This window comes from Ambystoma mexicanum, chromosome 1p (genome assembly GCF_040938575.1).
Source record: "Ambystoma mexicanum isolate Mex_15411 chromosome 1p, UKY_AmexF1_1, whole genome shotgun sequence".
Taxonomy (NCBI): domain Eukaryota; kingdom Metazoa; phylum Chordata; class Amphibia; order Caudata; family Ambystomatidae; genus Ambystoma; species Ambystoma mexicanum.
This window is the reverse complement of record NC_090921.1, coordinates 732,641,311-732,668,240: the sequence shown is the minus strand read 5'-3', so window position 1 is coordinate 732,668,240 and position 26,930 is coordinate 732,641,311. Positions and strand designations below refer to the sequence as shown.

The window sequence follows — 26,930 nt, the reverse complement described above, 5'->3', positions numbered from 1 at the left end:
AAGTGCATATTGGTCACACACTTCATTCACCCATGTCCCACCCAAAGGGTGTACCCACAACATACAGTCAGTGGAGGATACATAGAGCACCTGTCAAATTCAGCATGGAGCTACCACCTGCCCATACCCTGCTCTGTGGGCCACACACAGGTACCCAAAAACATACACTAAGGTTACAGGGTTGTACCTCCACCCATGGGTGCCATAAGGGTAACCCAAAGGTCTGTTCACCAAACCAAAAAGAGGAAGAGCTGAACTTCCAGGAGTTCCACATGGACTCCTGGGCAGAAAATAACACAGAACATACATGATAAAGGCATAAAGGACAAGGATACAGAGGCCCAGTCCCTCCGATGCATTTCCATCATCACAATATTGTGGAAAGACTTTGATAATTTTACCATCTTGACAAAAGGTTGCATTATAAAATAGAGTTGCTGTGCTATCCTGGCAAAAGTAGTCCATTGGAATAAAAGTTGTGAAAGAGACGTTTGCCTTACAAGGAAGGATACTGTGTGGAGGAAAAATTGGTTTGGTTTTTGAACAAGTGTTTTGTGGAAGAGACATTTACTTTACCAAGTGGAATATTGCATTGGATGGAAGAGACATTTTGTGTTGATCTGAACAGAACTTTGTTGAATCAGAACTTTTCCAAGGGTGTTCCTGAATTGATCCAGGAGAAGGGAGCCCAAACCTGGTCACAACGAGTACTTTCTAAGAACTAGGAGTTCGAACCTTTGCTGATCAGAAGATAGACAAATGTACCTTGTACACTTTGGTTATATGTATTAGTGTGAGGGTCAGATACCTTTGGACACTAGGTCATCTTCCTTTCGTTTTTAGTTTGCTAGGTCGGAACAATCTCGTTAGGATAGGGAAAGAGGAGTTTATTTCACACCTTTTTTTTTATAAATGGCAAACTTTGTGTCCGTCTTGCATTTCTGACCCCTCACATAGGTTTTTAACCCGAAGAACCGAACCGGATATGACTTGTCAATGGCAGAGGGCCACCCGTGGGTTATGCTTAGGGCCCGGTTCACTAGAGGTGTGCATTGCTGGGATCGCCCGTAAATTGATTCTTAACCCCTTTAGTGCTAAGGACGAGTATGTTCGTCCTGAATTGCTATAGGTAATCACTGTATGCAGCGCCCACTCCTGCAATTAAGTGTTAATAAAGAGGCCTGTTTTTATTCTAAATAAATAACTGTGTGTATGTTATTTAAGGTACACTACTCAAGGGCTTTAGTAGAGGCTAGCCTTGCTATGATTATGACCAACCCGAAATGGCTTGACAAAGAAATGTCAGCCTGGGTTGTGATCTACTCTCTCCCAACCTTGCCGACTTTCCAGAAGCAAATGGGCCTTACATGTAACTGATTGCATCTATCCCAGTTCAAAATGTCTTTGCACGGCAGTAAGCACATGACCAAGTCTGTCAGCTCTGAACATGTGCAAACTAATAAGTATGCCAGTATGAAGCATCTTCAGCACTGTCTTTGTTTGCTGCATTGCGGTTCTTGTAGTTTTGCTTTTGCCATTATAAACGTACTTGGATGCAAAGGAGAAAAAGGGACTTGTTGAGCTAGTCACGCCACAAATATTTGATGAATAGAGTGCTCCCTTTGCTTCTGCAAATCCGTACGTGATTAAATAATTTACGGAAGTCGTGCATGGAAGTTAAGAGTGTTATTAGGGTGACTAGGGAGGAGAACAGACTTGGAAAGGTAAAAAGAACAATTAATAAAAATCCATCCACGGTTCTTGGACTAAAACATTTTTTCCACAATTTGAAAGGATATTTCGAGGACTGTAGATTGCACTGTTGCTCAGTTCAGAATGTTGGAATTTCTTTGCTTCTGCCGATTTCGTATCCTATGCATAAATAAAATAAATGTTAAATCCATAACCTTTAAAAACGTATGCAGACTGCAGGGATTTTCTCTAAGGAAAATGTTTTTCAATGGAAGAGGCCTGTTTCTTTAAAACGGTATAATTTCAACCTACTACAGAATTTTGCAATAATGTACTGTTGTCGAATGTCATCTGTGAGGGCAACATAACCATAACATTTTTCAGGTAAATCAGTCTCTGAAAGTGACGTCTGCTAATCAGGACCTCTTTCATAATGCTCCATGCTGAAAAACACAGTGCAGACAAGTAACTCTGCTAAGCCCGTCTACTGACTCCTTCCAGCAGCTGCTTTGTAGTTTGCCAGCATGACAGTTACAAAATGGCATTGCAATACTGCCAACAGCTGATGCCACCAAAGGTCCAGCAGTGAGGAGCTGCCTTTAACCATGGGCAATCCTGATCCTCAATTAAATTATGTATTTGTGTACTCTCAGGGCCTGGTGGCAGAGGCAACTCTAAATATAAGCATGTCTAATTTTGGTGTCCTATTAATGTCAGCTTGGTTGATAGTGACTCACTGGCAAGGCCTTGTGTGTATCAGCATCTGAGATATCACCCAAAACCACCATGTGGGCCGAGCTCATGAAACCCCCTATTGATTGCTCTGGAAAGGCTTGTCATCTCCTCTAGAAGAAAGGACATCTCGCATGGGCTTAGTTGGGAGCCAGCGCTTCAAAGAAAATCCCTGCCAAGAGCATGGAGAGTTCACACCAGGTTGGTAATGAACAGAGACTATTGATGTAGGAAGACAGGAGAAGGGCCAAAGTAGAGTGCCACAGAAGAGAACTTCTCAGCAAAAGAGGGTTTCCACCATCTTGGTATTTCCTAGGGCTCCCAACTTCCTGCAGACAAATCACTCTGGATATGACATCACCAGGCAGATGACTCAAACAGCATCCAGGATTCAACACATTACAAAGGCTAGTAAGGAACCGATGAACTGCAGAAGATGTCCTATTTTATGGGGTGAATCCAGCCATCTGTTGAATTATCTTTACACTACTGAAGGAGAACACCTGGAATTTTTGGAGGGGTACAGTTTGCTTTAAAAGTCCTCTTTCATAGGAGTGGGGCCAAAGACTTCCAGACAAAAACCAAGTTTTTTTCCTCAGCTATCCAGAGGAAAATTTAGGGAAACCTGCTGGCTGGAAGAAGGCCTACTGCAAGCTGAGAGCACTGGTATCCATGAACCTGCTCAATGGAAGTGGCAGCCGTTGGAAGTACTGTGTGCGGGAAGAGCAGATCAAAGACTAAAGACTTACCTTGCCCATGAGTGTCTCTGCATGTGCCACTGACCCCCCCCCCCCCTCAGCTACCAGAAGTCAAGGAACTGCTCTGGACCCCGTTTTTCAGTTTTCATCAGCTCGACCATTTCAAGGTGCTTTTCAAGTCACTGCAAGCACCTGGTGCCGGCTGCCTGTGACACTTCCCTCTTTCAGTCTGCTGTCGAGCCATCAAATGCCTGCACTTCAGCAGTTTGTCCTCTTTGTCACTAAAGAACCGCATCGCATTGTTGGACCGCTTTGAGCACAATCAACAGATTCTAGACACCAAATTGACCATCATTTGCCTGTTCTTCACCTAACACAAGACTAACACCACGACAGGACCGCACCGCATGGCTAAACCATCTCGAGCCAACTCAACTGAGTGCCTGAAATTCCCTTAGAACAACTGGCTTGAAACATTGAAGCTTAGAAGCCTGGCTCGTCAAGCCCCATCAACAAGTAAATCACTTCAAATACCTTTAAATTAAAAGGTATTTGAAGTGATTTTCCCTTTGGACTGCCTTGAAGGGCCCTTGTGACTAGTAAGACCCCACTCTCTACCTTTAAAAAAAAAAAAAAAGACATCTTCAGTGGATTTGACATTATTACTGACATTATGGTTTGTACATCCCTGTCTCCAGACCCAGAGTGCCCTCTCATTACAAAGTCTGTATATTCTTTGTCTTCCCTTACAGGTGTGGGTCATATTGTTCTTGATTAGAGGATTTGTGTTTTTAGTTAAATTAAAGTAGCCTAATTTTATAGAGCTTTGTTATTTGGACTGCTTCTGTGCTAGCTCAAATACTTCTTGAAGAGAAAAGCCTGCTGTCCTCCCATGCTACCCTAAATGGGCACATCCGACAGGTATAACTCTTTCACCACTTTAACCTTTATGATTAGGATCACTGCGGCTTTAGTAGTAGTGTGGACCCGAGTAGGAGTTTCATCCATTACTCACCACTGTACTCCTGCAGAGCAGTAGCCATTTTATCTCATGTACTAAGAACATTGCAGATTTTGAATTAAATGACATGTATAATTATTTCAGAAAGTGTAACATAATTCCCACATGAATACATGCAGGGGTCTGTGATGTTTATTTTTACTTGTGGTTTTTGTAAAACACTACATGCCGACTCTCAAACTTCAGAACTCTGTGGGGTTAAAAGGGCAGGGATCAAGTGGGTGGGGACAAGAGTAAGGATGGCATATCATTTTCCAAACAAGTGACTTGGATGAACGTTGCCCCGGTTATCCATTTCTACCCTTTCTGCAAAATGATGCCCACAAAACTCATGGAAAAAGATTAACTGTAAAAATGTTCCATCATGTGCATGTCTGCCTATGGGCATAATTCAGAATGGGGACATATTCGTCCAATATCACCATTCAGAGTAGCAATTTCTCTGGTTTACCCCAATTCAAACCCTAATAAATTAGTAAAGTTGGGGGCAGGATTGCCGTAAACCCGTTTTCCAGAAGACGTGTGCATAATTATTAGCTCCCATGAAATGGTGACTTGAGTCTTCCTCCCATGACCACCCTCCTTCCCAGCACTTCGGCATCCCTGATAATAAAGATTTGATGGAGATATGTCCTGTGGAATGATTCGCCAGTCTCTGGACTTACCTTTCTCCTGCGCAATGCTCCCTTGGCACCAGGCACTGCCTCACACACCAGGCTGATGGCTTCCCTGGATTAGAGACACAAGCAGAGACATGAGAGGCTTGAATGTACAGCCCTTTACATCAAAATATACAGTAGAGGCACAAGAGGCTTGCACACAAAGACATTTTAAATTAAAATGTACAGTCCCGATGAGATGCTTGCATGTAGCCCTTTAAATCAGAATATTCAGTCCAGATTCTCATCCTTTTTTGCCTTTCATATGCAACAGTGCCCTCCAAGGTAGGCCGCTCTGCCCTGCCCACGGAAAGGCCCACATTATTTACGTAATCTGCTTTTGTCTAGACAGACTAGAGTCATTCTTCCATCATTTCATAGCCCTACTTGTACCTACCCCACCACCAGAAGATGAAGCCTCCTCTAAAACCTTGCAGAGCTTTGGATCAAGTTCATGCTTTCTAGCAATACTGATCAGTCTCATTTGTACCCATTAAGGGTACACCCTACAGACCTTTTTGTTGATAGAGAGGGTTTGATATGTAGTGGTATAGGACTCCCAGAGGAGCAATGGACTACTTTCGGAGAGGCTCAATCTTCACACCGATGAAACTCCAAAAGGTGACTAGCAAGACACGAGGGCTGTCGGGAGAGCAAGACAAAGACACTCAGCTGGGAACAAGCAAACATTGTCCCACTCTCATTTGGATGTGCTCTCAGGGTTACACGGGTGTCCCAGCCCAGTGTTCAAGGCCTCTCAAAGACGTACACCCCTCGGGATAAAGATCAGACCCATGGGTGCACTGATGCTCACTCTGATTATTGAGGTTATCTAACTCCAGCCCTTATTTCTGGAATTTCTGAAAGCAACTGTGCATCAGGGTACTCAAAAGTGGTCTGAAGGAGTTATTTTAGCACTTAAAATCAATAGTCTAAACTAAGCAAGCGTTTCACCGCCATTGTAAAATTCATGCTGAATATTAGGTTATGTTATGTTACACTTGGATGTGGCCTCTCAGCGCCTCCTGAGAACTCAGCATGGATGCACCTTAAAATTATGTACAGAAAGGTAATGTCTTAGCTTGCATGAAAATTGATGTAAATTCCATCCATGAATAAAACTGGCATTCAGATCCCAGCTTTTTTCACCACTTAGCAAGCCCCGCCCACCTGGTGCCTTCCTGCTTGCCGCTCTGTTTCCCTACTTAAGGAGCACTCCAGCCTCTTTTCCTTTGCAGATGGGGAGCAGGTGCAAGTGGATCTAGGTCACCTGGCCTAAGCCCTGCCCACCTAGTGCCTTCCTGCCTGCCGCTCTTTTTCACCACTTAGCAAGCCCCGCCCACCTGGTGCCTTCCTGCTTGCCGCTCTTTCACCACTTAGCAAGCCCCGCCCACCTGGTGCCCTCCTGCTTGCCGCTCTGTTTCCATACTTAAGGAGCCCTCCAGCCTCTTTTCCTTTGCAGATGGGGAGCAGGTGCAAGTCGATCTAGGTCACCTGGTCTAAGCACCTTCTTAGCCCTGCCTCTTCCTTCCTGCTCTTAACTATTAGATCAAGGGAGTCTCTCGCCCGGGTGTCTGCAGTGAAGGGCAGACGAAGAAAAGGGCAATTCCTGTTTGGACCTGTTCGGACCAGGAGGACCCAGGGCCCGATTCCCTGCTCAGACAGCAGGTATGCATGCACCAACATGTGTTACCCCCTCTGTCCCCACAGGCCATCCCCACCCCCTCTGATCCCACTGTGATGTTCCCTTGTGCCCCCCCTTCTCGCACACAGGTGTTGCCCGTTTTGCTTGAGTCTTCTACCCTGCTCCCCCTCAACCTGCTCCAGCCTACTTCTGCAGGAGTCTGTCCTGATAAATTCTGGTTTCACCATCTTGTGGCCAATGCTGGATTTGACTTTTATGGACTTCATTCATTCACAGTGTGTCACTCTTTCTCAACTCTCATGCTGGACTTCCTTTGCATCTTGTACTCATGGTGGCCCTGAATCATGCTGTTCCCATCTTCCTCTTGCATCCTGGCTTGCAACATTATGTGTTACTACTGACTTCTGCAATTGTATTTGCTCTCCACTCTTGCCTCTCCACTCTTTTTGACTGCTTACTCTCTGTGCTCTCCTCCTTTCCCTTCTCCCTTTTCCTATCACCTCCCCTTACTTTCTTCTATGCACTTACTCTATCAGAATTGTCCCTGGACCTAATATGATAGCAACCTCGTCCGTTTCCTACCCACCCCCTCCAGCACTATCTGAAATGTCGTCAGGCCGAGTACGATAGTTAATTTCACATCCTTACTGTTCTTGGCCTGTAAGAATGTCATTGTATTTTCCCTTGTTCCCTCCCTTGCCTTGAAACGCTCTGAAACACTGTGTATAGGCGCTATATAAATAAACGATCATATCATATCAGCCTGGGTTCTTCTCACAAATTATAAGGGCCTACTTAGGCAATAATGCCTGGCGGTAACGGCCATTACAGAGTTAATAGGTCAACATAAAGTAAGGGGCACCACCAGGTCGTCATCACCCACTACAGACTACTGTGCTAGGCATTGTCCAATTGGCACCAGAGTTGAGTATCTGGAGGGATTTTTTGTGTGGTGTGGAGGGGGAAGAGAATTGCTTGTGGAGCAAAAAGCAATCCCTTCCACCCCCCAAAAAACTGTTTACACCAAAGAAATAAGGGGCGGTCTAAAAAGAGCCCTTTTCGATTTTGGTGGCAGCCTGAGAGCAAGTACGAGAAAATGCTGCATTTGTGTTTGCTTATTCATTTATTGCCCGCACTCCACCTCTACCGTTGTTAGCTTCCAGCTTGCCATGTACTTACCCCTAGGACTTGTACAGTCATAGGGGACTCTGCCTCCCAAAGCTAGGTCTGCACTCAAATATCCTAATGATACCCAAATTCCTGGGTTTTCCCTTTGTGGCTGCATCATGGCATGCAGATGGTTAAATCTCTTCCTGTCTCCTGTTTGGCAGTGACATTTCACTGGTTAGTTGAGGTGGGTGCAGTGTCACATTTCTCCCTGTTGTGGGCACTGCTTTAACTTGTGACATCAGGTAACCTGAGAGGGAGTATGCCGACTGTAATGACCTAAAACAGTGACACATTTTTGACGGTTGCAGCTAATAGGATTCCGTTCTATGAGGAAGAGATGAATGTTGAGGCCGAAGGTGCTTTGGGTAAGGGTTCCAATTTGGTTAGAGTTCCCACAACAATGACCCTTAACTGAACAAGGAATGGTCTTCCCAAACCCAGGTGCCCGGCCCAAGTGGGGCATCCTGCTCGACATTGGGTGCCATTTGATTTGGCTGTAATCGTCACCTTCCTGCCACCCTTGATAGTAGTTTGGAAATGACTGGACAAGAGACTAATTTCAGCTTCTGCTCCCGGCATTCCCCACTGTGGATGAACGGCATTGTGAAGCAGGCGCTCCTGCAAGAAACAAGAACGAATTCTGGCCATATACAAGGCTGGAAGGTATAGTGCGACACAGTGGTACTAAAGATACAGGTACGCCAGACACATTTGGGGGGGAATTCAGTGACTGAAGCCCTCCCAAATCCCAACTACTTTCTCCCCCCTCCAGCATAGGATCAGCTCTGCCCGACACACCGGCAGGCCAAATATCCCAGGCTGGGATGGGTCTCTGCCCCACCCGACTGACAAGGTCAAGTTTCTAACCCTGTCACACCCCAGGTAATTTGAAACCTATGGAGGATTTAGTGTCCTATTACGTAAGAGGGACCCAGCAGTGCTTAGGAATTCGGACGGGTAGATTGTTTCTCAACAGAGTTCTGCTGAGGATCATTACAGAATGCCATGTCAGTGCTCGAGAGCACACTTCTGTTGGTTGGCAAGTTGCGGTTCAGACCTCCTTTGCACGATTGGTTGTAACCATGGTGTGATGCTCTTACAGCCATATTGATTGGAGCATTTCCACAACAGTCTAACAATACACTGCTGTTCAAGAGACCCTGGACAAATGTGTAGTGTCCTAGCTTTCTTTCCTAGTACATATTGGTAGAACAGCAAAAACAGGAGCCTGATACTTTTGTGGATGCTGCAAGACTTAAGATAACGCTCAAGGTTTTCTGGAACTTGGTGTCATTAATGAGATGTTTTCCTCACTTTCCATGTTGCTCAGCGTGTGGTTTTATTTATACAGCTGGCCAGGGTGGGTTGTTTCTCCATACCTTTTACCATTCCTAAAGTAAATTTCACCAGTTCTCCAACCCCCACATTGAGTAATTGATTGTAGGAATACGCGAACACTAATTTTGATCTATACTACATAGATGCAGCATGTTATAAGTATGTATATATTAATTTCTTTCTTGCTTTACAGAGAATTCGTATTTATTTATTAAGGAACAGGGTGTTATTTCGAACAGAAATCGCTTACAAAGTAGGCAATAAAGACAGCAGAGGCAGTTCCAGTGTAAAGTGCCTTTAAATAAGAGAACTGTTGTTGTGTTCAATGACGAGTGCCAGTCTTTTGTGGCCTGTGGGCTGTGCCCGCAAAAGGCCTAACTACGAAACGGTGCATTTATAAGTCTGCTTCTCATACATAGGTATGAAGGGGGCAAGGCCTACAGAGAAGCAAGGACTACTGCAGCGGAGCGCAACAGACAAGCGGGGGAGTGTGGTGGCTGGGTAACAAGAGCACAACAATTAAGAGAAGCATTGTATTAGAGCGCTATGTGAGAAGTGGCCAGATTTTTCTAATGTATGGGAGTCTGTCGAGCACTACAGTGGCCATGATTAACTGGCAGAGTTGCAGGTTGCTGTCAAAGAGAACCTTATGTTGCAAGCCATTGGAAAGGTGATGACGCTTTCAGGAGGGAAAGAGATGGGACAGAGGTTAGCACTGGAGGCAGGGAGAAAGATGACTTCAGTCTTTGAAGAGTGCAGTATGAGGTAGTGTAGTGCAATCCAGTGGAGTATAGCCGCTAGGCAGTAATTATGCGTTCAGAGATTGCAGGCGAGAAGCACTAAGAAGAGAAGAATATCAGTTAACAGTTATCAGGTGACAGTAAAAGCCAAAGGAAAAATTAGTTTGCCAAGAGAAGGCATAATGGGTGAAAGAAGCAGGCACATGAATGATCCTTTAAGAACACCAAAGGGAAGGGGTTTGGGGGAGGAAGAGCTGGAGTCCCATAAGATGGAGAAGAACAGTCGGATAAATAGTAGGACACCCAGTTGAGTCAAGGAGGGGGGCAGGGGGGAGTTTAAATGAGGGAGGAATGATCCAAAGTGTCAAAGGCAGCTGAAAGTCTAGAAGAATGAGAATGGAGCATAGGTGAGTGGTGGGCAGTGGTAAGAGAATTGGCGACAAGAATAAGCACAGTCTCGCTGGAGCGCTTGGACCAGAATGCAGATTGAGGGGGTCAGCAAGTGAGTTTACCTTGTGATAGTTGACTATACAGTTGAAGACAACCCTTTACATGATTTTACAGTGGTAGGGAAGATGGGGGACAGGTCTGTTAAATGGGGAACTGTTGGAGTCAGCAGTTGGTTTCTTAAGAAAAAGGTAGAACTGTGTTTTGTTTTGACTGGTGCAAGTTCTTTAAATTACGGCCCAAAGTGGACCTTTGGAATGCAGAATGGGTTGGCAGAGCGAAGGTTGGGTGAAGGAGTGGAACAACAAATACGGAGGCTTACAGGAGAGAATCTGTATCTTTCCCCACCCATCGGCCGAGGTGACTGCCGTAAAGAAGGCAGTCTTCCATGGCAAAAACTTCAAAGAGGCCCAATGCATAGTTTAAAACGGAGGCCCCATCAACTATGACAGTAACACTTTCAGCTCCCACGCAGGCGCAGGAGCCTTCACCGGAGGAAACGTTCTGAAAAGGCCCTTAAGGATCTCCTTAACGAGCCTGTGCAACCACAGTGAGTTTGCCTGGAGTGCGGGTGTACCAGGAAATGGCGACCAGGCGGACCTTGATAGACAAGTGGGCAAGGACAGACTTGGCCAGCGAGAGCAGGTATGGGAGGAGCTGCAGCACCATCATGCGTAGCGGAGAAATCTACTGTGGCCGGCATCACAATATAAAACATTCCAATTGTTGTAGCAAACAAACTTAGAGGGGGTCCTGGCCTTGGCCAGAATTTTCTTGCATTCCAAAGGCAGCAATTAGTGTCCACATTCTAGGGCTGCAGGAGCCAGACCATGAGTCTGAGAAAAGTTGGGTCGTGGTGAAGGATTGACCCTCCTTCTCTGGAAAGAAGGTCTGGAAGTGGAGGCAGTTTGATGGCTGGAACCACCAATAGATAGAGACGGTCCGAGTACCATATCTGCTTGGGCCACGGCTGTTAAATGAGAATCATCTCTCAGTGGCAACATCTGAGCCTGTCGATCACACGTAGCAACAGCACAATCAGTGGGAAAGCGTACAGGAACAGGCCCTCCCAAGGGAACAAGAAGGTTTCCACTAAACTCCTTGGCTGAGGATGCCTTCTAGCAAACCTCTGGCATTTGGCATTGGTAGCTGTCGCAAAAAGGTCCATTTGAGGGTGACCCTACTCGTTGACGAGATGAGACTTGTACCTGCTGAAGCTCCCATTCATGCCAGGACCTCAGCTCCCTGCTGAGAGAGTCTGTGATGGTGTTTCTGACACCTGCCAGGGTAAACAAGATTTACATGTGTTCAGCAATGGGCCAGCATCACAGTCTGTGCCTTCAGGGAGAGCGCAGGGGAGAATGGTGGTGGTGTTGTCTGAAGGTTCGCACCACCTTTCCCTGAAGATGAGGCTGAAAAGACTTGAGGGCCCAGAAGACTGCCGGTAGTTCCAGGACATTGATGTGCAACTCCTCCTCCTCCGGCAGCCAAGAGTCCTCTGGCATAAGAATGTCCTATGTGGCCTCCCAACCCTAAAGAGAAGCGTTGGTCAGAACTGTCGCCTGATATGCTGCGATCTGAAAAGAAGAGCACTGCAAGAGATGCAGGATTAACTGACCACCATTGCAAGGCCTGGCAGAAGGCCTGATTGAGGGTGATCTTGTCGGTCCATGTGGCAGTGACTTGCTGCCACCTGGAATCCAGAAACTTTTGAAAGGGTCTCATCTGCAGTCTGCAAAAGGGAACCAGATGGATGCAGGAGGACCTCATTCCAAGCAGGGACTTGATGAACCAGACTGTTGCAACGGAAGCTACCAATAGCTGTTGGATATTCCCCAGGATGGTCTTCACCCTCTCCTCTGAGGGAGTTGCTAGACACGACAGTGTGTTGCAGCGAGCACGCAAGGATAGTGTGTACTGAGATGGCACTATGCATGACTTCGAGAACCCCAGAAAAGTCAGGGACCGGATGGTTGTTAGGACAGATTTTCTGGAGTCCAACTAAGGGCTTAGTAAAACCATTCAATTGAGGCAGTACAAAACTCCACTCTTAGTATAATGCTGTACCACTCGAGTTCAGGGTAGCTTAGACAGAGCAGCCAGGTTTATTTTAGGAGGGAGAGAGGGATGTAGAATCAGTACAAATTAAATTGTAATGCAAATGGTTCAATAATACTGAAACACTGTGTATTGTAAAATAATAAATGGTTTATTTAAATACAAGTAGGCCCAGATACATCTGGGGGAAATGAGTACTATCACATATCATAGAAACACATCATAGAAAAAAACAACACTTATTTGGAACACCTAACAGGAGTTCTAGGGAAGTCAAAACAAATAGGGACTTTTAGATTACTTTTATTAATACAAGGTAGTAGACCCTATCAGTTGTACTGTGATACTCGGCAAGAAATCAAATAGTAATATCAACTGGGCAATATACTTTTCTGATCTAATGAAACACAGATACTAGGAAAAGTATAAACCTATAAATCTGATTCAGGAGAACACAGTTACTCTAGGGGAGTTGCACCTTGGGGTGTAATGACATGCATTACTCACCGTAATAGCATTTCTGATGATTGTATCTGCTTAGATTTACATGCTGTGCATATGGTCCGACATCCAGTGGTAAACGCAAAGTAATGAATCTTGTCTTTCGGGGACGGAAAGGGGACGTCGGCATAGGCGTGTCTGTAACACTATCCCCATTGTGACGTGTAGTGTACCCAAAATCCCTCACGGGCCGAGGTCCGATTGTATTTTTTCTGCCATGAGGGAGCCCCAGGCTATTGTGAGTGAGTACATAAAGAGAGAAAGTAGTAAACCGTCTATATTCCTTCCTGCCGAGCGGGGAGGCAGGGAGGGTGTATGTGAATCTAAGCAGATACAATCATCAGAAATGCTATTATGGTGAGTAATGCATGTCTTCTGATGCTTGTTAATCTGCTTAGAATCACATGCCGTGCATAGACTAGCGAGCAGTACCCGGAGTTGGAGGTGGGTTGTGAGAAAGAACAGTAGTGACAAGATGTCTTAGTACTGCTTGTCCCACCTGAGAATCAGATCTAGAATGAGTGTCTAGGCAATAGTGTTTTGTAAAGGTGTGTACAGAACTCCAAATTGCTGCTTTGCAAATGGACTCAAGGGGAGCATTTGCAATGAATGCTATGGAAGCCCAGTGCCCCGAGTAGAGTGTGCTCTAGGCCTGAAGGGCAGTTCTCTCTTAGCAAGAGTGTAACATTGTGATGTATTTTACAATCCGCCTTGAGATAGCTGATTTAGAGATAGGATCCCCTTCTCTACCAGCTGCCACTCAAACAAAAAACTGGGTTGTCTTCCTCAGTGGTTTTGTTCTTTCCAGGTAAAACATGACTGCCCAACGCACATCTAGTGTGTGTAGGCTCCTTTCGGCCATGCTAGTGGGATTCTGGAAGAAAGTGAGTAGTTCAATTGATGGTTCACATGGAACTTTGAAAGGTATTTAGGCGCAAATCTAGGATGAGTGCGCAGAACCACTTTATCCCTGTGGACTTTAACAAAAGGGTCTAGAACTGAAAGGGCCTGTAGTTCTAAACCCTTCTAATAGAAGTGATAGCCAGTAGGAAGGCTGTCTTGTAAGTAAGGTCTTTTAGACTTGCTTTATGCATTGGCTCAAAAGGAGATCCCATGTGTCTGGTTAAAACCACATTTAGATCTCCTCCAGGAGCTTGGGAAGATGGATTCTCTTAACCCCTTCCATAAAAGCCTTAATAACCAGTATTTTCCAGCACAACACTTTCTTTTGTGACGCAGTGTAGGCTGTGAGAGCAGCTAGATGAACCTTTAGGGAATTGAAAACTAGTCCTGAGTCTAACAAGTGGGTCAGGTACAACACAATGTGGGTAGGAGAGCAGTCAATCGGGTCGATGCCCTTGGTATTGCACCAGATGACAAAACGTTTCCACTTACTGGAATAGCAATACCGGGTGTTAGGTTTCCTAGCTTCCCCAAGTATATCCATGCATCTCTGAGGGAGTTGAAGGTGTCCAAACTCTATGATCTCAGGAGCCAGGCTGCTAAGTTCAGAGTTTGCGGGCATGGGAGTAGAGTCTCTCCCACGTCCTGAGACAACATGTTGTACAGGCAGGGTAGTTTCACAGCGGGGGGGAGGGACATCTCCATTAGATGAGCGGACCAGGGTTGGCGGGCCCCCATGGGGGCCACCAATATCATGGTTACTGGTTCCTGGTGCATCTTGTGCACTATCTTGTTTAGAAGGGGAGTCGGGGGTGGGGGGGGGAGTGTAGATACATTTTCTTGACCTTGCTATCCAGAGTCTGTTCCCCTTGGAGTGGTTCTGGGGATACCTGGAAGCGTAGTCTTGGCATTGGGCATTATCCCGAGTAGTGAATAGGTCTATCTCTGGGAAGCCCCATTCTGCGAAGACGTTGAAGACGAGGTCTTCGTGTAGACGCCATTCGTATTCTAAGGGCAGTGGGAAATCTCTGCTGAGCACATCAGCCAGAAGATTGAGTTCCCCTGGAACGTGTTGGGACAACAGGAACATCTTGTGTTTGAGAGCCCACATCCAAATGTTTTGGGACAGGTTGGATAGCCCTGGAGTGTGTGTGCCCCCTTGTTTGTTTAAGTAATACATGGCTGTGGTGCTGTCTGTCAGGGCCAGAACTGTCTTCCCTTGTATTTGCGTCTGAAAGGCCTTTAGTGCCTTGAATACTGCTAATAGCTCTAACAGATTTATATGGTTGGATGCTACTTGTGGGGACCACACTCCATGAGCTGTCTGCTGAAGTAGGTGAGCCCCCTACACCGTGAGAGATGCGTCTGCCGTGAGAGTGGCTTCCACTGCGGTGGTGGTGAAGGTCTTCTCCTTCAAGAGGTTTTCCTTCGACCACCATTGCAGAGAGAGAACAAGGGCTAGTGAGACAACTACCAATCTTCCCATTGTCCGCTGGCCTGACACCACTGGCTGTTGAGCCACTCTTGCATGGACGCATGCGCAGCCGTGCGTGGGGAACTAAATAAATGCAGGGCGCCATCATACCTAGCAAACGCATTGCCTTGCGTACCGTCACTTCCCGACTGGCTACATATTGGGGAATCTGAGAAAGCATGTTCTGAACCCTCTCGTTGGAGGGGGAAGACTAGACCCTCCTTTGTCTGAATCAGAGCACCTAGGAATTGTTTGGCTTGACAGGGGTCTAAGCTGGATTTCTTTTTGTTGATATGTTAATGTTAAAGGATATTTGTACCGCGCACTATCACCACCAGAGTGGTCCCCTGGCACTCTGAAAAAAGGGAGGGGGGGTGAGTTAGTGGGAGTGAGCAGGAAAAGTGTAAGATAGCAGTGATGTGCTCTTGGCAGCCTCATCCCGGTGGATCCGTTGGCTGAGCTTGGGGTGTTTTACGGTCGGTAGTCATCGTGTGCTGTTGTGCAGGTCTATGTGCGGTTTGTTTTGTTGTTGCAGTGTAGTGAGGTTTGTGCTGTTTGCTGCGTTTAAGGCTTGTGGTTGTGTTTGGTTCGAGTTTGAGAGGTGTATGCAGAGGAGTGAAATTGTTAGTAGGTTGGTTATTGATTCATGAATTGCACGCCTGGTCCCGGCTTGGCAAAAGAGTCGTATATCAATCCTCAAATTACATTTTTATCTAGATGTGACGCAGGCTACATTGAGGAATCCATCTAAGTGTGACACGTGCCAACATTCACAATTCTATTTAGATGCGACGCAGGCTAGGTTGAGGAGTCCATCTAAGTATGGCACATGCTAACATTCATAATACTATCTTGATGCAACGCATGCTAATGGTTATTACACCTGTCTAAGGTGACATAGGCTGATCTTGACCGTTCTCTATAGGTTAGTTAATCTTGGCTTTACGGACCTACCAACGATATATAGAGTGCTATATAAATGTTGAGTAGCAAACATAACAGTATGTTAGTGCGTAGTGCAGTACAAAATTTATAGTCCAGTCAAGAGTGTATTTCAGTCAGTGGTCACTAATCTCTTTAGTGAGCATGTTATAATTCTATGGCAGTCAACGTTATGGTAAGGTATAGTGGCAAGGGTTTTCTGCAGTAGATTGATTGCTCCACCCCCCCACCTCTGCCACACACAGTTTTGTTGGTGTCTGTTGGCCGCTGGCTTCATTTGCTTCCCCTGCGGACACCGGTAGACGCATCTTGGAGCCGCCAGTGCAGGAGCTGCCCTTTGCCTTGGGGCCCTTAGCCGCAGGGCTGCCAGGCAGAGGGCTGCCTTGGTTGGTTCAGTTAAGACCAGACAGCCAGCCAATCACAGGAAGGGGAAGCCGTGGAGAAAGGGAAAGGAATCCATATGAGGGGATCTGGAGAGGCATGGCCACAAAGTGGCAAGAGTGGAATGGAGGGCCCCTGCAGCTCACCTGGGGCTGCCTTGCTGATAATGGTATTCTTCCACGGTGAAGCTGCAGGCCCAAACACAGTGCAAAGCCCGATTGGCCAATCACAGGGGAGGGAGGTCCAGGAGGCAGGCAGAGGGAGGGGAAGGGGAAGCCGTGGAGAACGGGAAAGGGATCCATACGAGGGGATCTGGGGCGGCATGGCCACGAGGTGGCAAAAGTGGAATGGAGGGTCCCTGCAGCTCACTTGGCATCCCAGACTGCATAGGAGGTATATTGTCTTCTGAGTATTTCCTAGGCATGACTCGTAAGAGTCCCCTGTTATGAGCCAGTCGTCGAGGTATGGGTTAACAGGGACGGATAGTCTGCGCAAGTGTGCTGCTGCCACTGCCAGACTTTCGTACACACCCTTGGCGCTGAGGCGACGTCGAAGGGGAGTACTATGAACTGATGGTGCTTGTCCACTATCATGAACCTTAGGTATTTAGGTATTTCCTGTGCGCCTACAACATTGAAATATGAAAGTATGCATCTTTCATGTCCAATGTTGCCATGTAATCCCCCTGTTTCAACAGTGGGATTACTTATTGCAGAGTTACCATACGAAACGTTTGAGGTTTGACAAACTTGTTCGGTGGACACAAAACTATTACAGAGCGCATGGTAAAGTCCTTTTTGGGTACAAGGAAGTACACTGAATAAATACCCTTGTTTACCTGAAGAATAGGGACGGCTTCTATGGCATTCTTTTCCAGAAGTGCTTCCACCTCTTGTTTCAGGATTCGCAGATCTGGCGTCAGGCGTCTGGTCTTGGCCGGTCTGAACTGTGGTGGCCGGGCGAATTCCATGCAGTACCCGTGGGCGACCGTTTTTAGAACCCACTAGTCTGAAGTAATCCCCTCCCATGCCGAAAGGAAAGATAAGTGCCCCCCCGACCGGGGTGACAAGGGAGGGAACCTGGATCCGTAGGTCATTTCTGACCATAGGCTGCGTCACCCCTGGAGTTGGGGCCTCTGCTTGCGCCTTTCCCGCATCGCTGACCCCTAGGTGGATAGTTGGTGTGGGTGCTGGATGCTTGACCGGAGTTCCAGTAGTTTCCCGTGTTGTACATGTTTTGGGTGGAACAGGATTGGCCTTGAAAGGACCGGCGGGAACCACTTCCCCTCTGGGGGGGTGGGGGGGTTTGTGTGATTTGTTGCAGGAACTTAAGAGTCTCATGCTCTTTTTTGGCAGTCTCTAGAGCCCCGTCAACTGCTTTACTAAAGAGATTAGACTCTTCGATAGGTTTTTTAATAAGAGCTGCTTGGGTCTCTGGCTTGAAGCCCGAGTTCCGGAGCCAAGCGTGCAGTTTAAGCAGTGTGCCCCGAGCCAGGGATCATCCTGCTGTCTCTGCAGTATCCAGAGTGTTTTTTAAAACATTTTAGTTGACCTGCCTGCCCTCGGCCACGATGGCGAGTAACTTGGTCTTTGCGGGTTCAGGTACCTCCTGGAGATCTTCTTGTGTAAGGCTCCATTGTGCATCGGCATAACTGGCAAGCAACGTGGTGTTTGCTATGCACGTGGTAAAAGCAGCTGCCATGGTAATACGTTTACCCAAGGCATATAATCTTTTTGACTCCTTATCGGGAGGTGCTTCTCCTGTAGCAAGGGGGTACTCCCGCCCCTTTCCGGGTGGTGGTAACCACTAGGGAATCGGGGGTGGCGTGGTTTTTAATATATTGAGGGGTCAGTAGGCGATGGGCGAAATCATTTCTCCACTCTTGGATTTACTGGTCTGGGCTGGTGTGACAAGAGAAGGAGCCAATTTCCTTTTAATGGAGTTTAGGAGAGGAATGGCTTTACTGGAGGTTTTTTCTTCTTTAAGAATGTCCTCCACTAAATCTTGTTCAGGTATGGCTTCTTAGTGGCGATCTGAAAGTAATTGGCTGCCTTCCATAAGATGGCATTAAAGGCCATCTGATTGTCTACTGGTGAGGCCTGGCGGGCCGGGGTGTCTGTGTCCTGATTGCGAGTATAGTGCCCATGGCTCTGTCTCAACTTGATGAGTGTCCTCCCAGTTGTCCGTGGCATCCGCCTGGTTATCTGCAGTGTAGTCCTGTAGGAAGATAGTATCTTCTCCTCATCATAAATGTATTGATATGTGTCCATTTCAATTTCATCTTCAGGGTGAATAGAAGTGAAATGTTCCCGAGAGGATTCCAAATTTCCAGGAAATCTTAAGGTTGACACAGAAATAGGATCCTGCCAAGGTCTCTTGGGTGTAGGGTGCTCTGAAAGCGACAATCCTTTCGAAGCAGTCCATGCACTCTTCACATTTTACCCTGGTCCATTTAGATGAACAAGAAGGTGCAAAACCTTCATTTTCTTGCCTTTGGCACCAAGAAAATGTATTACTAATAGTGCTAGACCAGGGGTGCACAACCGATTTTGACAGAGGACCGAAAGTACCTTACATGAGGGCTATAGTGGGCTGAAAAGTAAATGTGGGCGGGGCGGTAGGCGGGGCGTGGCAGGAGGCTTTTTCAACCCCCAATTTGTGTTAAACACATGGAAAAAGAATAAGTTTGAGGGGTAACGATTTTTATTTGCATTTCAAACTTACATTTTGTACTACACATTTTCCATTGTTCTAATTTATTTCTATTTAGTTATTGTATATCGTCCGTTTAATTAAATTATATATATTTTATTGACCCTTGATTGGTCATTCTGTTATTTTGGACTGCTATAGTCTGCTGTTTGGGTTCCCCAAGAGGAGTATGGCCTTCGTTGAGTCAGGTTTCCTCAAAAAGCAAAGGATGTACATCTCCTAACTGTGCCTGTTTTAGCTTTATTGGGTTCACTCTTGGAGTGCAACACTATGCCCCATGGCCCCCTCACCCCCAACCAATACTATGCCCCATGGCCCCCTTACCCCCAACCAAACACTATGCCCCATGGCTCCCACCCTCAACCAACCAAACACTATGCCCCATGGCCCCCTCACCCCCAACCAAACACTATGCCCCATGTCCCTCACCCCAACCAAACACTATGCCCCATGGCCCCCACCCCTCAAGCAAACACTATGCCCCATGTCCCTCACCCCACTCACTCAGCACACACTCGAACATACACTCAAACATACACTCAAACATGCACCCATACAGACCCAAACCCCCCACCCACCCCAACTCAGCACACAAACTCTCAAGCATGCACCCATACAGACCCAAACCCCCCACCCCCAAATCAGCATACAAACCAGCAAGCATGCACCCATACTGACCCAAACCCCCCACCCCCCCAACTCAGCACACAAACCCTCAAGCATGCACCCATACAGACCCAAAACCCCCCACCCCCAAATCAGCATACAAACTAGCAAGCATGCACCCATACAGACCCAAACCACCCACCCCCCCAACTCAGCACACACTCTCAAGCATGCACCACTACAGACCAGAACCCCCCACCCCCAAATCAGCATAAACTAGCAAGCATGCACACATACAGACCCTGCATCTCAACATACACCGCACTTACACTCCAAAACAAACATTCATGCACACCCGACACCCCCCCACCCCCGCATCCCAACAAACACTGCACAAACATACAAAAACAAACATTCATGCACACCCAACACCCCCTTTACCCCCCATCTCAACATACACAACACAAACATACAGCAAAACAGACCCGACACACAAACACACAGACCACTTACCGGAGACGTGCTGGAAGGCAGGTAAGCTGGAACGCTGGCGAGGTAACTGGTGTCGTACTACGGCTGGCGTGGCAAGGCTGAAATGCCTTCCGGCATCAAGCCTTATGGACCACGCCAGCCGTAGTGCTGGCACTCCATTAGTGCAGCACACACACACTACGTGGCTCGTAGGAGCGACGTGGTGCGTGTGTGCTGAGCCAATGAGGGCCAGTGTTTTGTCCGGCCCGGAAGACAACAAAGACTTTCCTAATGGAGGGCGGCCGATGCTGCTTGCGGGCCGCCCTCCATTAGGAAATTCTTTGTGCCTCGCGGGCCGGACAAAATGGCATGGCGGGCTGCAACTGGCCCGCATGTTGTGCACCCATGTGCTAGACAAAGGCTGACTGTCTTCATGGTCTTCGCAAGCATCGGGGTGCCGTGGCGCGTCTTTAGACGTGTCCGCGGCATGCTCCTTGTGTTTCGACGACTCCTTAGGCATCAGCCCCACCATAATCCTTGCAATGCTTTTGGCGATGTGTGCCGAATCGGGGCGTGCCATACGACTAGGAGGCCTAGCGGTAGATTTTTGTCCTACCGGGGCCTTTGGGGGCGTTGGAGCGGCAGCTGAGCGTGCTGGGCCGGCCAAATGTGATTTTGAGGTAGCAGCCTTAATTTTCGAAGGCCCAGTCGCAAGCCGCTGCTGCGGATGCGGGAAAGGCTGTTGATCTTCAAGATCAGAGGATTCCGTCAACATTTTTGGCGGTCCTGTTGGCGCCCTCACCCGTTTCGACGGAACCGTCGAAGCCGGGGAAGGGTTTGTGTGTTTAGTGTGTGTTTTTTGTACGCCCCTGTGACCGGGTGTTGTTCCAGTAGCGTGACTTGCGTCGGGCCTGGAGGGGTCGGGGACGGGCGTGGCGGACCTAGAAGTGTCCGTCGTAAGGTCAATGGCATCCAATAGGGATGCTTGGTCAACACTAGTGCCCCTGTCACTTTCGGCGGGTGCGGCGGTGGGGGAAGAAGATCCAGCCCACGACATGCCATAGGTGGCCCACCGCTTCGCTTAACGCAGCGCTCCTTACGTGTTTTAGGTCAAAGGAGTCTACAAGCTGACCACTGCGCTTCGTCATGGTGAAGGGGCAGACAATTATTGCACTTATCGTGCTCGTCCTTCCACAGGTATCTGAGCCTGCAAGAGGGGAAAAACCTTAATGGTGCCCTTTCCATAACGAAAGGTAGTGAAAATGATGACCAGACCTAGAGGCTAAAGAGGGGGAAAGAGGAGAGACATAGCGAAAGATATGACCACCCGACCCCACTCTCCCTACTGTGTATGCCGGCCAGAGGGCCCGGCCACGTGGATGACTGCCACCGGATCTTAGGCGTCGAGGTCCAACACCATTGAAAGTTCCCGCAGTCTTCGTCATAGTATTTGAAGCACTGTCGAAGTGACTTTAGGGGAAATAACCGACAAAGTCGGTAAACAAGGATAAACAATGTCCCTTATGAAGAGCTCCGCAATGGGGCGACAGGTTATCTGGACGGAAATAAACAAGATGAGGGACCTCACCACATGAGGGATTTTGGGTACACTACACGTCACAATAGGGATAGTGTTACAGACATGCCTATGCCGACGCTCCCTTTCGGTCCCCGAAAGACATGATGCAATACTCTGCGGTTACTACTGGATGTCGGACCATATGCACAGCATGTGATTCTAAGCAGATTAACAAGCAACAGAAATTCAATTACAGTTACTTTTCAGTTCACAGACTAAGGGATGCAATAACTCTTATTTTAGGATAACACAGTTATACTCAAGGTAAGTAAAACCTATATACTTTTTACCAGAGCTATAAGCAACTTAAAGGCAGGCGTAAACCTAAGACTCTTTTTGTGTCTGTCTAAAACAGACCAGAGAAAGCAAAACCCAGTGTTCCACTTTATAAATGACTCAATGTTATTCTGGTGGGTAAAACCTAATGGTTTTCTGGACAGGCTAACCGCAAGTCAGGGGAAGCAAGACCCAGTGGGGGACACTCATAGATTTATCATAACAGGAATAATAATGTGAAACCAACAGTATTACTTTTGGGGAAGAGGCACAACCAAGTCACAGGTGAATAATTTAACCTTATATATACTTTTCAGAATAGTGCAACACACATTCTAGGTAAGTAAGAACTTTTGTAACTGTGCACTCTCAGAGTTACAGTTGCCAACCAACTTCTTTTACAAGTAAGTAACCTTTAACCACGTATTCTCTTTTCTAGGCAAAAGGCCCAATCCTTTAAAAGTCTTTCCCTTATTCTTGGAGCATGAGTGTTCTCAGTGGCAGAAGGCGGGGTAGGGGGTCACTAGGGTCTAGTGTCCAACAGGCAGTGTACAGGATAGTTTCTTAAGTAGCAAAAGGCAGAGTTCCCAAGGAAGATTGTAAGAACAAGCAAGTACTTTAGAGTACAAAGTACTTCACAGAAGACACCCTAGGAGGATTCCCCCAGGGGACTGGGTGCGCTGGACGAGAGGACTCCCAATCACAGAAAACACCCCAAAGCTATACAGAAATCACAAATGCTTAAGATGGGTAAAATGCCCAAGCCAGCACAGTACCTCACAGCAAAGAAGAAGATTTTGCAGCAGGAGGACTTCAGAATCTGCAGCCAGAAACACGGTCAGTGAATTTCTTGTTGTGGTGAATGAAAACAGGAACTTGAAAGGGACTGCAGCAGGGATCAATGGGGAAAGCTCTAGGCAATGTTTTCCTTGTGGCTGGATGTGGCTCTGTGGATTTGGGGCCTTTTCAGGAGCACAGAAGAAGACCGTATCGCTGGTCGGATTCTCGTCGTTTGCAAGGTCCAGCACTCCGGTGAGGGGACTTTTTGTACTGGAATCGTGCCTCTGGATATCCAGCAGGATGCCCACGAAGTTCCAGCGAGATTCAGAAGAGGTGCACCGCACAATGGCTCGAGGTCCCAGAGTATTGGAGTATTGTAGCCCAGCAAGGTCGCAGCACGGTGTGGGATGGCTCAAAATCCAGGTCGTCTTGAGTCTAGTGGGTCTCACCAGGCTCTGGGTTGGGGTGGTCGTTTTCGGCATCCCCAGGTCGATTGGAAGAAAGGCGTACAGCAGGCTCCGGTTACACAGCAAGCTCTCTGTGCGCTGGAAATCGTTTCAGCCACGAATCTTCCTCTTCAGTTTTGGTTTCAGTGGTCGACTACCTCGTCAGCTTCCAGGTTCAGACTTTATGCAGGAATCCAGCCAATCAAACAGCCTTGCAACATTCAAACTTGGGAGACAAAGGGCTGCTGAGTTCGGACGCCTTCCTCGCTTCCTGCATTGACAGACACTTTTGGAGCCTGGGCGCGGAGTCCACAGGACTCCCGCCGAAGATAAAAACCACACAAAGGAATTTCCCACCCTGGATGTCAGGGGAAGAAACGGGAAAGGACAAGGAACACTAAAATGGAGAAAAAACAAGACAGGGGCAATTTTAGTAAAATGAGCACCCATAGGTGCCTTTACCGGGGATGTGCACACATCCCGCGGTAAAGGTGCACCAAATTAATAAAAGGAATCACTGCCATCAGCCATTAAAGGCCAATTTGTTCTTGAAACATAAATGTTATATTTAAAATGAGAATGGGGATACTCAGTATCTCCTCAGCACTCCACATAAGGTGGATGGTGGTCTCACTTAAAATGTGAAAGGGATCCAAAGATCCTTTCTACCCTTGGGAACTGTAGTTCTCACAAGGTTAGCCAGAGAAAGTTAAAAGGGGAGCCCCTGGGGCAACCCAGCAACAATAAGCACTTATTGTCAAAAAGTTGTCAGAGGATAACATTTAAAAGACACTACGGAGAGTCTTGAAAATGACACCCATAAAAAGAGTAAACATTTCTGTGTGTGGGAAAAGGTTCCCACTCACAGAGGTATAAGGAAAAATAATCCACCGGGAAAAGCAAAATGTTCTGTGGGTGACACAGGTCAGGAAGATTTATCATTACTATAAAAAAAAATCTTACCTTACAATGGTTTCTGAGGTGTGCTAGATTATCAGCGCGTGCAAGCGGGATCGGACGAGCCAATTGTCCATGTAAGGAAAGATGTGGCTTCCTTTGCGGCGCAGATGTGCTGCCACCAGGGAAAGCATTTGGTGAAAACTCTCTGGGCCGAAGGGTAGGGCCTCGAACTAGTAATTGGCGCCCCTCAATGACAAAATTCAGGAATTTCCTGTGTTTTTGATGAATGGGGATGTGGAAGTAAGCATCCTCCAATTCGAAGGTCACCAGGATATCTCCTTCCTCCAGCTGGCCCAGGATGCGTGGTAGAGCGGGAGGGCTGACGGTAGGGGGTGGTGGGTGTAGCCTTTGCATGACCAGGAGACTCTCCCTTTGGAGGAGTGAAAAGACATCCTCCTCTGCTGAAGGGTGCCCAGAGAGCACACCAATTCAGTGTTGGTCTTAATGGCCTGCAGAGTTTAGTCGACTGCCTTTCTAAACTAGTTGTCTCCATCGAATGGCATGGTCTGCACATTTGTGCGGAAGTTGGGGGCCTTGCGCCCACCTTGGTGGCAGAAAGCCACACCATTGCCCATCTGGTGAAAGCCAGAGTCTGCAATGTCGAGTGTGACAGTGATCGTGTGTTTGGAAGCCACCTCCCCTTCCTGTAACAGGGCTAGAGCTTCTGCCTTCTTATCAGGGAGGAAGTCGAGGATGTGCCCCAACTTGTTTATTTACTGATTTATAAAGGCGCACTATACAGTCAAATGGTGTTTCTCAGAACGTATACCATAACTGCCTGTCGTACCTTGACAGGAGGGCGTTGGCAGCCTTGATTGTTGATGCTGCCGTAGTAATGATGCACTTTCCTGCTGCATCCAGCTTGTCCCCTCCTGGTCCGGAGGAACCATAGACGAAGACGAAGGGTTGAACGACCTCTTCCTAGCGGCGGCTGAGACCACGGAGTCTGGCGAGGGCTGGGACCTGAGGCACATAGGGGCTGAGTCTGGACCCCGTTACTTCTTCTCCAACTGGTCTCTTTTGGCAGGAGTAGTATTAGGGGCCTTCATCACAGCCAAGCCATCCTCCCACATGTCATCCAACAGGGGAACTGAAATAGTCTTCTTGGAGGACTCCAGTCATTCAAAAGGAAACCTTCCTTTTTCTCTGGTACTAGGTTGAACAGCTTAGCAGCTTTAGATATCAGCATGGAATGACCCAAGCTCGTCCGGCGCAGAGGCCCTGGAGGGCGCATCTACATCAGAGCGTTCCCCATCCGCTTGAACACAATCATCAAACTCATCCATGTGTGTGTACCAGTTGTGACGGTCAGTGTGTAGTCGGTGCTGGATTTCAGCCACCAGTGCTTAAGGTGGTCAAGATGTCCAAGGACATGTCTCTTGGTGCAAGAGGAGTGACAGTCAAATGGACCTGGGCCCTGTGGAGAGCTAAACAGCTGGGAAGGATGGCGGGCCGGTGACCCCTGATGATGCATTGGCAGAATGGGGTCGGGTACCCCTTGGCCCCCTTCCTGATCGGAGTAAAAACCCTCTGGCAGGTCTTCTTCAGAACTGGTGTAGATTGCTGGAGATCTCCTGGGGGAATCACAGAGGTGCCAGAGTGAAGCGTGGTACAGCCTTGGTAGGAACTCCTGAGCTGGAGGCATGTCTCTCACCAAACCAGAGCCCTTGGGGAAAGAGGCGACGACTGCAGCTTGTGGAGCAGGAAAAGGCACAGTCGTTGACAGTGATGTCGTCAGACTGCTGATGGTGGCCTAGGCGGCAAGGAAACCCTTGGCATGGTAACTGTTGCAGTGGTAAAGGTGACGTCATGGACAAACCCTTTGGTGTTGCAGCCATCGAAGGAAGAGCAGTCTTCGTAGACCGGGTCATCGACTAAGTGCTCACCAACGGGGCGGTTGTCGATGGAGTGACGGTCCTGGTGGATGAAGCCTTCAACTAGGCTTGTGTCGACGACGGAGTCGATGACGATGGAGCCGGTGACAGGGCCTTGGATGACTTGCCCTTCGAAGACTTGTGTTTGGACGCCAACGATTTTCTCGCAGACCGGGACAGCATGCCTGCCGGTAGGCTGTTTTTGGAGCCAGTGATGGTGACCGGCCTCCCTCCGAACTGGGTCCTGTAGCTGCAGCAATCGATGACGAGGAAGGCCTTGGAGCGTGTGACTTTACCTTCTTTTGGATCTTCACCAAGGGAGCATCCTCAAAGAACCTAGACCTCTTTTACCAGAGGGAACTTGCTCTTTTGACCTGCCGGCCTTGGAAAAGGCATGACAACGCCCAGAGGCCGCATCAGAGGCCTCCCTTCTTCCATTCGCACCACCAACCTCTGATGGCAGACTTTCCGTGTTGGCAAGGATAAGGATTGACATATTGGATATCCATCCGCATCGTGGTCGAAATGTAGACAGTAAATGCACTCGAGATGCGAATCCTCAATGAAATTATTCTTCAGGCTGCAGTGTTCACAGGACCTCAAAAGACTGTTCTTCATGGCATCCATCATGGGGTTGGAGTAAAGGCCTAAGCCTGGTGCGCCACAAGCTGGAGATTTGATGATGGACTGAGGAAATTCGGCAACGTGTCCCCGCCGCCGGTAGTCACAACATGACTGTAGACTATTGAGAGATGAAAGGTTTTGGGGAAAAAAAATAGGCAAAAAAAGAGTGAAAAGCTATCTGATTTTGAGGAGTGCAGTAAA

General features: G+C 47.7%; 1 protein-coding gene across 4 annotated transcripts in view; it reads right to left on the bottom strand.

Moving 5' to 3' along the window:
- SHC1 (SHC adaptor protein 1) overlaps window positions 1-26,930 on the bottom strand; it is a 604,616-nt gene that overhangs the window by 265,938 nt on the left and 311,748 nt on the right. For all 4 annotated transcript variants that reach the window (XM_069650221.1, XM_069650218.1, XM_069650220.1 and 1 more), the window contains one exon: window positions 4,809-4,872. In XM_069650221.1, coding sequence (XP_069506322.1) covers window positions 4,809-4,872 — 64 coding nt within the window. The remainder of the gene's footprint in view (window positions 1-4,808; window positions 4,873-26,930) is intronic.